This window comes from Nanorana parkeri, unplaced genomic scaffold (assembly GCF_000935625.1).
Source record: "Nanorana parkeri isolate BGI_ZX_2015 unplaced genomic scaffold, ASM93562v1 scaffold1536, whole genome shotgun sequence".
NCBI lineage: Eukaryota > Metazoa > Chordata > Amphibia > Anura > Dicroglossidae > Nanorana > Nanorana parkeri.
The window spans coordinates 369418-381931 of NW_017307804.1; the positions used below are offsets into that span (position 1 = coordinate 369418).

The 12514-nt window shown below is 45.5% G+C and overlaps 1 protein-coding gene across 1 annotated transcript; it reads left to right on the forward strand.

The window, feature by feature from the left end:
* The first annotated feature begins 7579 nt into the window (after positions 1-7579).
* RLN3 (relaxin 3) lies at positions 7580-10906 on the forward strand. Its single transcript, XM_018570462.1, has 2 exons — positions 7580-7830; positions 10406-10906. Exons 1-2 carry the CDS (start codon positions 7650-7652, stop codon positions 10693-10695), a joined length of 471 nt encoding a protein of 156 aa, XP_018425964.1. The 5' UTR covers positions 7580-7649; the 3' UTR covers positions 10696-10906.
* Positions 10907-12514: the final 1608 nt, after the last annotated feature.

Below are 12514 nucleotides of genomic sequence, written 5' to 3' on the forward strand. Positions count from 1 at the left end.
CCCTTCCAGGTGCTATTTCAATATATCCCCCCCCCTTCCAGGTGCTATTTCAATATATCCCCCCCCCTTCCAGGTGCTATTTCAATATATCCCCCCCCCTTCCAGGTGCTATTTCAATATATCCCCCCCCCTTCCAGGTGCTATTTCAATATATCCCCCCCCCTTCCAGGTGCTATTTCAATATATCCCCCCCCCTTCCAGGTGCTATTTCAATATATCCCCCCCCCTTCCAGGTGCTATTTCAATATATCCCCCCCCCTTCCAGGTGCTATTTCAATATATCCCCCCCCCTTCCAGGTGCTATTTCAATATATCCCCCCCCCTTCCAGGTGCTATTTCAATATATCCCCCCCCCTTCCAGGTGCTATTTCAATATATCCCCCCCCCTTCCAGGTGCTATTTCAATATATCCCCCCCCCTTCCAGGTGCTATTTCAATATATCCCCCCCCCTTCCAGGTGCTATTTCAATATATCCCCCCCCCTTCCAGGTGCTATTTCAATATATCCCCCCCCCTTCCAGGTGCTATTTCAATATATCCCCCCCCCTTCCAGGTGCTATTTCAATATATCCCCCCCCCTTCCAGGTGCTATTTCAATATATCCCCCCCCCTTCCAGGTGCTATTTCAATATATCCCCCCCCCTTCCAGGTGCTATTTCAATATATCCCCCCCCCTTCCAGGTGCTATTTCAATATATCCCCCCCCCTTCCAGGTGCTATTTCAATATATCCCCCCCCCTTCCAGGTGCTATTTCAATATATCCCCCCCCCTTCCAGGTGCTATTTCAATATATCCCCCCCCCTTCCAGGTGCTATTTCAATATATCCCCCCCCCTTCCAGGTGCTATTTCAATATATCCCCCCCCCTTCCAGGTGCTATTTCAATATATCCCCCCCCCTTCCAGGTGCTATTTCAATATATCCCCCCCCCTTCCAGGTGCTATTTCAATATATCCCCCCCCCTTCCAGGTGCTATTTCAATATATCCCCCCCCCTTCCAGGTGCTATTTCAATATATCCCCCCCCCTTCCAGGTGCTATTTCAATATATCCCCCCCCCTTCCAGGTGCTATTTCAATATATCCCCCCCCCTTCCAGGTGCTATTTCAATATATCCCCCCCCCTTCCAGGTGCTATTTCAATATATCCCCCCCCCTTCCAGGTGCTATTTCAATATATCCCCCCCCCTTCCAGGTGCTATTTCAATATATCCCCCCCCCTTCCAGGTGCTATTTCAATATATCCCCCCCCCTTCCAGGTGCTATTTCAATATATCCCCCCCCCTTCCAGGTGCTATTTCAATATATCCCCCCCCCTTCCAGGTGCTATTTCAATATATCCCCCCCCCTTCCAGGTGCTATTTCAATATATCCCCCCCCCTTCCAGGTGCTATTTCAATATATCCCCCCCCCTTCCAGGTGCTATTTCAATATATCCCCCCCCCTTCCAGGTGCTATTTCAATATATCCCCCCCCCTTCCAGGTGCTATTTCAATATATCCCCCCCCCTTCCAGGTGCTATTTCAATATATCCCCCCCCCTTCCAGGTGCTATTTCAATATATCCCCCCCCCTTCCAGGTGCTATTTCAATATATCCCCCCCCCTTCCAGGTGCTATTTCAATATATCCCCCCCCCTTCCAGGTGCTATTTCAATATATCCCCCCCCCTTCCAGGTGCTATTTCAATATATCCCCCCCACTTCCAGGTGCCATTGTAACCAGATAATCAATCTTATTTGCTTTACCTCTCAGTGGTCATAATGCTTTGGCTGATCAGTGTATATATACTGTATGGTCAGCCGTTTTGTTGGAATTGGCATCTTTTATCCCCAACAAAGTTTTTTTCCAGCCGTCTGACTGAAAGTGGAAATCCCTGTTAACAAAATATAATAAAAATGCAATGTCCCAGTCAATCAATAAACAAGGCCCCTGGGACATGGCAGATAGCCTTATCTTGTGCGTCATTGTCCAATGCACCGTCTATGAATGCTGGCTTCCAGAAAGCAGTGGATACGGAATGAGATCTTCTGTTTTTTCCGTGTCTTCTCCCACACACAGGAAAAGAAGAATGTTCTATTTGGCTGAGATCTGACAGCTGGGTTTAATCATGTTTATGGATCCCTTATGGGTCTTCCTAGCTAATTACTTCTCGTAACATTCAAGACAAGTCCTCCCCCTGCTTACATCAAGCTGTTTTGTCTGTGCTAATGGACATGTATGGGGAGGGTCAGTAAAAGGGTAAAAGGGTCAGTAAATTAAAAAGATATTTTTTAATTAGTTAGAGCCGGGTGGCCTGAGTCAGTAAGTTTTCATGTGTCCTGGTTATTGTGACAGCGAGATCTCCCTGAATGTGGTTCTGCCTGAAGCTGGCCATATACTGTTAGAACTTCATCCGAACATTTGTTTCAAATCATTCATCACAGCGTTTGACCTCGTTGTTGTTGAGTTGTTGAGTCTACTCATTTGAAATCCCTTAAAGGGAACTTTGGGGTAAGTGTTTTTCCCCATAGTTCTCCTAAGGGTTACGGGAGGACATATACTAGCGTCCTCCCGTCAGTATATAGCAAGCTATAGCAAGCTACAGCTCGAGGTATACTGAGACCCGGCCTCGGGACGCCCCTGACACACACCGTTGTGGACACCTGACCATCACACTTATATGAACTTATTGGAGTTCACATTCTGAAAACCAAGCTTTTGGAGGGTGTCTGTGGGAATTTGTGCCCATTCAGCCAAAAGCGCATTTCTAAGGTCGGGTATTGATGTTGGAGGAGAAGACCTGGCTCACAGTCTGGGTTCCAATTAGTCCCAAAGGTGTTCAGTTTGGTTGAGGTCAGGGCTCTGTGAAGGCCAGTTAGGTTCCTCCACACCAAACTCTTTAAACCATGTCTGTATGGAGCTGGCTTTGAGAACAGGTGCACAGTCATACTGGAACACAAAAGGGCCTCCCCCAAACTGGCCTTATTTTGACTGAATTGATGGGGTCAATATCAAAAGGGCACTTGCAGACACCACCGGGCAAATCTGAACTTTGTGAAGTGACTATGAGCACTCTAGTACTAAACTCTGATGTCTGCTCCTAAGTTAGCTGCCTATAACTTATTTTTTATTCCAAGAGGGAAAACCTTCTACAGGACACCCCACATGGACCTAGCATGCCCCATGCAACACACGATGATCTCATATGTCTGCAGTGCTCTAGTCAAAATCCATTGGCCAGGCTTCACCTTAGAGACTCATCACCAATCCCTGTTCAGGATGGGATGCCTAGAAATCAATCTGTCCCAAACACCATCCTGTACCCCTGTAAACTGAACCCCTCAACCCTTTAAAGGAACCACTGATTGACCCACCAAACTTCAGTGATAACTAAAATATAGCTTTTAAGAGGACTAACCAACAATTAGGCGATGTGATAAATCTATTCCCGCTTTGAAACAGAGGAACGCTCTGTATTCAACGCAACACGTCTACCGCCACGGGAGTCTTGGGGAATCATAGATCAGATCCCGGAGGTGACAGAAGAGGCCTTTGTTATTAAAATGTTAGGGCAATGAGGAGCGATGCGAGGCAACTATCTGCGTCTGTACGATGGTATCTTCTGCTTCGTGACATTATACCAAACAAAGAAATCTGTGTCAGCGGCAGTGTGGCTAATGAAAGACTGATTAATAAAGTTCAGCTGCATAGCAATGTGTGTGAGGGGTGGTGTTTGCATCTGAGGACATTCTCCGAGTTCTTTAAAGTAAGCTATCCTAAAATAAACAGGAAATCTGACACATACGCCAAAACTTACACTGGTCAATATACAGCCATCAGCCATAACATCCTGACCACTGAGAGGTGGAGTGAAGAACATTATTTAACTCATTACAATGGCATCTGGAAGTGTGTGTGTGGGGGGATGGGGATATTACAATGGTACCTGGAAGTGGGGGGGATATATTACCATGGCACCTGGAAGTAAAAGCAGATGAAATGGACAAGTGAGAGGATTTGGGGGACTTTGACAAGGGCCAAATTGTGATGTCTAGACGAGTGGATCAGAGCAACTCCAAAACTGCAGCTCCTGTGGGATGTTCCCGGTCTGCAGTGGTCAGGACCGACCAAAAGTTGTTCAAGGAAGGAAAACTGGTGAACCGATGACAGGTTAATGGACGGCCAAGGCTCATTGATGCATGTGGGGAGTGAGGACTGGCCCATGTAGTCCGATCCAATAGAAGAGCTACTGTAGTTCAAATTGCTAAAGAAATAATGTTGGTTCTGATAGAAAAGTGTCTGACACACAGAGCATCGCAGGTTGTTGTTTTTGGCGCTGTGTAGCCCCAGACCAGTCAGGGTGGCCATGCTGGCCTGTGTCCACCACCAAATGTGCCTACAATGGACACGTGAGCATCAGAACTGGACCAATGGAAGAAGGTGGCCTGGTTTGATGAATCACATTTTCTTTTACATCATGTGGATGGCCGGGTCTGTGTGTGTCACTTACCTGGGGAAGAGAGGGCACCGGGATGTACTATGGGAAGAAGACAAGCCAGCGGAGGCAGTGTGATGCTTTGGGCAATGTTCTGCTGGAAAACCTCGAGTCCTGCCATTCATGTGGATGTTACTGTGACACGTACCCCGTCCTAAACATTGTTGCTGACTAAGTACCCCCCTTCATGGAAATGGTATTCCCTGATGGCAGTGGCCTCTTTCAGCAGGATAATGCTCCCTGCTGCACTGCAAAAATGGTTGAGGAATGGTTTGAGGAACACAACAACGATTGTGAGGTGATGACTTGGTCTCCAAATTCTCCAGATCTCAGTCCACTTAAGCATCTATGGGATGTGCTGGAAGAACAAGTCCGATCCATGGAGGTCGATCACCTCACAACATACAGGACTTAAAGGATCTGCTGCTGGCTTGGTGCCAGATACCACAGCACACCTTCAGAGGTTTAGTGGAGTCCATGTCTTGATGGGTCAGGGCTGTTTTGGTAACCAAAGGTGAGCCTAATCAATATTAGGCAAGTGAATGATGTGAAACCTCGCGCCACTACTCTAGTCAAGTTAAGCAGCAGCTGAAATCTGTGTGGTATGATAACTTCCTGTAATCTATGCTTGTTCTGCACTTTGCATTGTTCCCAGTTATCTCACCGGACTACAGAACCCCTGAGCAGTGGACCTGATATCCTGTTTTAAGGTGGCGGGGTCCTATGGAGCCACCTTTGTGTGTGCCAGTAAGCTGTGTGTGTCTCCTCAAAATAGGCTCCAAAAATGTATGTTGTTTCCTTCCGATTTAGGTTTTAAAAAATCTTTTTCAGATTTTGAAAAAAAATGTATTCCATTCGTTATTCGGAATACGGATCGATCCAAATTTTTTGTTTTTTTTGGTTCGGACCGATCCAAATTTTCAATTGTTCAGATTTCAGTCGGGGCTCTTTAATAAAAAATAATTAAATACATTTTTTGTTGTTTTGGTCATTTTAATCTGTACGGGTCATCTTATTCCGTACTGGTCATCTTATTCCGTACTGGTCATCTTATTCCGTACTGGTCATCTTATTCCGCACTGGTCATCTTATTCCGCACTGGTCATCTTATTCTGTACTGGTCATCTTATTCCGTACTGGTCATCTTATTCCGTACTGGTCATCTTATTCCGTACTGGTCATCTTATTCCGTACTGGTCATTTTTGTCTGTACTGGTCATTTTATTCCATACTGGTCATCTTAGTTTATACTGGTAATTTTAGACCGTACTGGTCATCTAAGTCCGTATTGGTCATTTTAGTCTGTACTGGTCATTTTAGTATGTACTGCTCCTCTTAGTCCGTACTGGTCATTTTAGTCTCTACTGGTCATCTTAGACCATACTGGCCATTTTAGTCCATACTGGTCCTCTTAGTCCATACTGGTCATTTTAGTCTATACTGGTCCTCTTAGGCCCTGTTCACACCTGGGCGTTTTGTAGCGGGTTCGAACGCTCTGCAAAATGCTCAAACACCGAAATCCCATTATTTCCTATGGCTATGGTTCACACCTGGGCGTATTACAGGCCGTATGAATGCGCTACAAAACGTCCTGCGCCCAAAGAAGTACAGGAGCTTCTTTGGGGCGTTTTTGTCGCGCGTTTCCATTGGGATACAGCCAAGTAGCCCTCGGAAACGCGCGTTTGTCGCACGTTTTTTTACCGCGAATCGAGCGACAAACGCGTGACACGAGACGCGCGACGAACGCGCATATTCTATACGCCTAGGTGTGAACCCAGTCTTAGTCCATACTGGTCATTTTAGTCTATACTGGTCCTCTTAGTCCATACTGGCCATTTTAGTCTATACTGGTCCTCTTAGTCCATACTGGTCATCTTAGTCCCTACTAGTCATTTTAGTCTGTGCTGGTGATCTTAGTCCATACTAGTCACTAGAATAGGAAATTTGGAAATTCGGGCGAAATTTAGAAAAATAAATGCATATTAGTTGAAATTTGGAGGCATCTGAATATCTGAATTTACTGACATTTTTTCCAAATTTCAATTTGGAACAGAAGTAAACTCATGTCACAAACACACAGGCACAGCTAGGCAAGCCATTCTTCTCCTCCCTCTTCCCTTCTCCAGTCTAGTACATGAACATCTGCTGTAGTCTGCTCTGTCCCTTGTTATCTTGTACTGGAGAGGAAGTTCAGGGAACCCGAGCTGAGAGAGTTGGAGCTGTTCAGAAACACGATGGCTGTAAGTGTTTGGGGAAAAATATAAAGCAATGCTATGCTGGGAAATGTATATTTGCTTGATCTGGATTCAATCTTGACACTACTACCACTCGACATTAGAAAATTGAACCAATGTTGCAAAAATGAGAGTTTAATACTACTTTAAAGGAGAAGTATGAGGTGAGTGCTTTTCACTCATCTCATAGTTCTAGCCGACCTGTGACAATGAGACTGTCACAGGTCGGCTCAATAGATCGTGAGGTGAGCGAACACATACCGGCGTTCGCTCACCTCTCGATCCTGTCACGGCTCTCAGCCCGGAACGGGGAGGGGCTGGATTCCCCCCTCCCCGCTCCGATCTGCCAGCGCTGACTGGCGGAACGGACGGGGGAGGGGGGCAGGTACAGCTGGCTCTGCCTCTAGATAGGCAGAGCCAGCTGTCAGTCACACAGCTGGGCGGATCCCGGCATAATTGTCGGGATGCGCTTCAGCTGCGGCGTCTCAGTATAAGGAAAAGCCTTAACCCCATAGTTCTCCTTTAAGGAAGACTACGACTACCGGACTACCACTAACCATTAAGAAATGGAGCCAAAGTTTTGAAAATGAAATTTTACCCTAATTCTACTGGTGAATGGCCAATAGACTCCATTGTATCCCGGCTCCCCCCACCCGGACCACCTCCGGTACCATCCGGCAGAGTTGAGTCTTCTTGCTCATCTCTTGGTGACATGGATGTGTCAGGGTGATTACACCGACTGACGAGCCTTGAATAATTCTCCCTTGATTATCCTTTTGAAAGGTTATCTCTGTTCTCAGGGCTGGTCCGGGGAGGGGGTGGCGGTGAGCGAGGGTCCTTATCTCCTGCCTCAGGTCCGCGACGCCTGCCTATAAGAAGGTGGCCGGCGGCGGATGGTGCTCAGTCTCCCTCCTGCCACCTGTGCGCTCCGGTCCGACAAGCATGCAGCGCCTGACGCCAGCCCTCACTATGATCCTCTGGCTGCTGGCCTGGCACGGTGGAGCTCATGCCAGTGTCCGGGTGCCCAACATCGGAGTGAAGCTGTGCGGCAGGGAATTCATACGGGCCGTCATCTTTACCTGCGGGGGGTCCCGGTGGAGGAGGAATGAAGCCCTGCAGGCCGGTAAGTATATTAGAACATCTTATACAATTTCGAATTCATCGACTTTAACCCAAAATGTATTTTTTTTAAACATTTTTTGATATTTTGATATAATATCCGGCACAAGAAACTTCCGATTGAAGCTGACATTGTTGAGTGTAGAGCTAGATTCAGGATTGACGTGTCTTGCAGTGATTGATCTTCACGTAGACACATAGGGGCTGATTTATACATCTATTGCTGTGCTCCTCAGTGCCATCTAGTGGCGGTAGTGCCATGTGAACAGCATTCACCCAGCTGAGAGGAAGATTTATACATTGGCCCCATAGTGAGGGTCTCACAGGTCCTCTTTGAGGCTCAATATATATGTAGAACACTCTTATTGCTAAGATCGGATAAAATAAGCTCAGCCTTCTGTTATTGAGGTTCCAGGTTGGTCTACCTGTGGCCTCATGCTTGCTGATGGATTTTTCTTTTCTCCTACGGAGAATGCAGCAAGACGAGTGAGACTCCAGGGGTCAGGCCACGCCGGAAAATACAGGAGGTAGATACTGTTTCTGGAGTCCTAATGTGCAGCAAAAATTAAGTGGCTTTGGTGTTGTTTGGTAAAGGGGAGCAGATATTTAAAGCTGAACCCCGGGCACGAAATACTTTTCTTTAGAATGTAATCCTCAATAGTCACAAAGGATGTAAATCTACTTTGTGTGCAGCAAATGCCTTTGCAATCCCAGATATTACCATATAAATGCAGCAGTGACATCATCACTGTGCTGTACATAGGCTGTGCAGACAGCAGATCTGTGGGAGGGGCCCATCAGACTCCACCCACTACAGGAAACTACAGGGGGGCGGAGACAAGACCAGGGAGATGCTTGTTGGGAGAAGATGAAACAAAACTTTCCCCATTGGGGACACAGAACATGACAAAACACTTTTTAAAATGAAATGTTAGAGGTGCTCTCAGATTATTGTTACAGTCTATGTCTTCCTGTATCTCATTTCTTGCCCTGTTGTCACGGGGGACAGGAAGTGAGGTATAATCTCCCCAAAGGGGGTCACAGACAGCAGTGACGTGGCATATCGCATATGAGCACATACAGCATATAGACTTATTGTAATATTTACCTGAATGTCATCATTGATGTAACTCATTCTTATTTGATTGCCGTTCTACATTTCCATTCACAGGTTTGTAGAATCTCCATCTAGTGACTCTTTAACCTAAAGCCATTCAGCCTGCTGAGATAACCTCTCAGCTACATGGAGTGCATTGTCCTCAGCTACATGGAGTGCATTGTTGTCAATCAGTCAGCTATGACTGGTAGACTTGCAGTGAGAGAGACGGACAGTAAAGCACAATCATGGTACGGCACTCAGGAAGCACGGCCTGCATATGTGCTTGTTCTAGCTTACGCAATGTACCAGCCTTCTTAGTATAATGTTATTTTACGGCTGGACACAGGTCTCACACGGCAAGCAACATTTTGGGAAACTGTGATGTGAAGCTGTGTCCTCTAGCTACAGAAATATGTATTTTGGTGCAGTTCTGTCTTGTAGACCCAGCACTTAATGGACAGTTGCTGTCCCCTCTTCTCCGAGACCACCAAGAATCACGCAGCCTCTTCAAACCTCCCCTAGTTGGGTTCTGCTTCATTCATGCATGTGCACCTTCGTCTGTAGTCATTGCTATAGAAAGTCCTTCTGTCTTTTGTCTCAACGGTCAGAGAACTTTCCAATGGGAATAAATAAGGATAACAAAGTTATTTATAGACCGTGCCAACATTATTTTAATGTTACGAATGCTGCGATCAATCATTGCACATTGTAATTTTATCACATTTAGGGGCTATTTATAAACGACTCACAGGGACCTTCAACCTTTTAATACCTGTGAATGTTTATTCTGGGTGAATAATGTCAAAAACAAACGTTCTATCTATCTATCTATCTATATTCTAGATAGATAGATAGATAGATAGATACACACAGTATATTATTATTTCTTCAGTTTAATGCATTGTGATGTAATACTACATTATGGCCACTAGATGGAGCTGATGAGTACGGGAGATAAGTATGTCTTTCCTATGGTCCTCGGCTCCATCAATTGGCCATAATGTAGAATTACATCACAATATATTCAAAATGGAAATAAAATATATTAAGAATGTTAATTTTTGGCATTATCAAAGTGAACATTCACAGATATTCGCAGGGCAAAGGGTCGTGTTTGCTGTTTATAAATAGACCCCAAAGGTTTGAATCGGTGAGTTATACCACCAGGATTCTTAGCCTTGCCCAGCTGTTGTGGACAGTACAAAGTTAAGTAGTGGTGTTATACTCCCCCCTGATGGGTGCTTTATAATGTGAAATACATTCTGAATATAGCTGAAGATATCAGGCACCAGAGAGTCGTAGTTTTGGTATAACTTTTTGGGAAGGGATGGAGACCTGTGGTCAGACAATGTCATTGTTGTTATGTCGTCCCAACGCTTCCCAACCAATTATATGACTTCTGTGTTAAGGGCATGTGGTGCTGTGCTACAGTATATATAAATATATATGTGGGGATCATATGGTTGTCTATGTATTCCAGGGGACCCCACGGAGATATTTGGGAACCTAGGATCCACAGACGTAGACTCAGAAGAGGATGAGGTGTTCAGCGAGTGGGCAAGCAACTTGCGCTCTCACAACAGTGACATAATGGACTATGGAGCCCCCCAGAGCTGGAGAGAATCATCTGTTGGAAGACATGGGGCAGCACCGTCATCGGAGGACTCCCTAAGGGGCGTGGAGAGAAGGGGAAGGGAAGCGGCATTGGGTTTGTCCAACACATGCTGTAAATGGGGGTGCAGTAAGAGCCAGATTAGCTCGCTGTGTTAAAGAGAGGAGGCACCCGCCTTTGTGGCGATGCCCATCATGTAGTGAGGGACAGGTCACATGTATGGTGGCTGGGGTTGTCACAGGCATGTACAGTGTATGTATTTTTATTGCTGCATGAGTGGAAGTGTCAGTAAATTTATTGACAATGGAGTCAAATTATGTACAGTAAGTAATCTGTGAAATAAACATTTTCAAACACTTTCAAACTGAACTCGCTCTTTGTTCCAGTTATTTTCCTCTTCCTAAAACACACCCCATTCTACAGACAAGATAATCAGGCGTGAGGCATAGGGGTGGTGTAGACGAAGAGTATACCAATAACATAAGAGAACAGAGTGGGCCAGGAGGGATGTATAATGTACAGGAATTAATATGTGCAAGAAGGCAATTATCAGGCAGGATGGATGTGTACATAAACCAGTTTTTAGAGAGGATGGGTAGTATACAGGAAGACACTTATCAGGTAGGAGGAGTACAGAAGACAACATTTAGGCAGGATGGGTAGTATACAGGAAGACACTTATCAGGTAGGAGGAGTACAGAAGACAACATTTAGGCAGGATGGGTAGTATACAGGAAGACACTTATCAGGTAGGAGGAGTACAGAAGACAACATTTAGGCAGGATGGGTAGTATACAGGAAGACATTTATCAGGTAGGAGGAGTAGTGTACTGATGACAATTATTAGGCAAAATGGGTGGTGTATATGAATTCAAAGATCAGGCAGGATGGGTAGAGCACAGATAGACAATGAACAGGCAGCATCATTAGTGTACAGGAAGACATGATCAGGCAGGATTGGTAGACAATGAACAGGAAACATGGGTGGTGTACAGGAAGACCATGATTAGGTAGGAAAGAAAGGTAAAGGATGAACATTATGAGGCAGGATGGGAAGACCACATTCAGGCAGAATGAGTAGTGCACACATAGACAAGAAGCATGCAATATAAGTAGTTCACAGATAGACAGACAGGATAACTAGTGTACAAAAAGACACTGATAAGGCAGGATGGGTAATGTACAGGTTGGCAATGATAAGGCAGGATGGGTAATGTACAGGTAGGCAATGATAAGGCAGGATGGGTAATGTACAGGTAGGCAATGATAAGGCAGGATGGGTAATGTACAGGTAGGCAATGATCAGACAGAATGAGTAGTGTACAAGGTGACAACAATAAGGCAGGATGGACATTGTACAGGAAGAACGAAGAGATAAGATAAATGTATAGTTGGAGTATTTAGAGGCTTCCAGAGGGCTGTGAGTCCGGTATTCACAAACTGAAAAGCAATATAATTGGTGAGCAGGGAAGTGGTATTAGAGGGAGGAGTACTTGTCTAAACATACAAATAATTTATTAGTACAAAGAGTTCAAATGACAAAGAATAGATTGATTCCACCACCTCTTCACACTCTATACAACAGTACAATGGAAAACAGTGCCACTGCCACCACACAATATTAATTCATGAGTTTGTAATAGCTGGATGGTGGGCAGCACGCTAAGTCAGTTGGTAAGCAATCAGCACCGATGCCTTTCATCTGTTGAGAATACAGAGTATTCGGTGACAAGGGTGGAGGCACTGGTTCTCTGTGGAAGGAAAGTGAGGGGTACTGGTTCCCTGTGGAGGGAGAGTGTAGGGAGAACTGATACTTTGTGGAGGGAAAGTGAGGACGCACTGGTGCTCTGTATAAGGTAAGTGTGTTGGGACTGGTGCTCTGTAGAGTGACAGTGTGAGGGAGCACTGATACTTTTTGGGGGAGCAAAGGTGGGGCACTAGTGCTCTGTGGAGGGAGAGGGTGGGGGGACTAGTGCT

Excerpts from the sequence above, each read along its gene's own strand:
- RLN3 (XM_018570462.1), top strand. The coding sequence starts at position 7,650 with ATGCAGCGCCTGACGCCAGCCCTCACTATGATCCTCTGGCTGCTGGCC. Across the intron at positions 7,831-10,405 it reads GAATGAAGCCCTGCAGGCCG|GGGACCCCACGGAGATATTT; the intron begins GTAAGTATATTA and ends TATGTATTCCAG.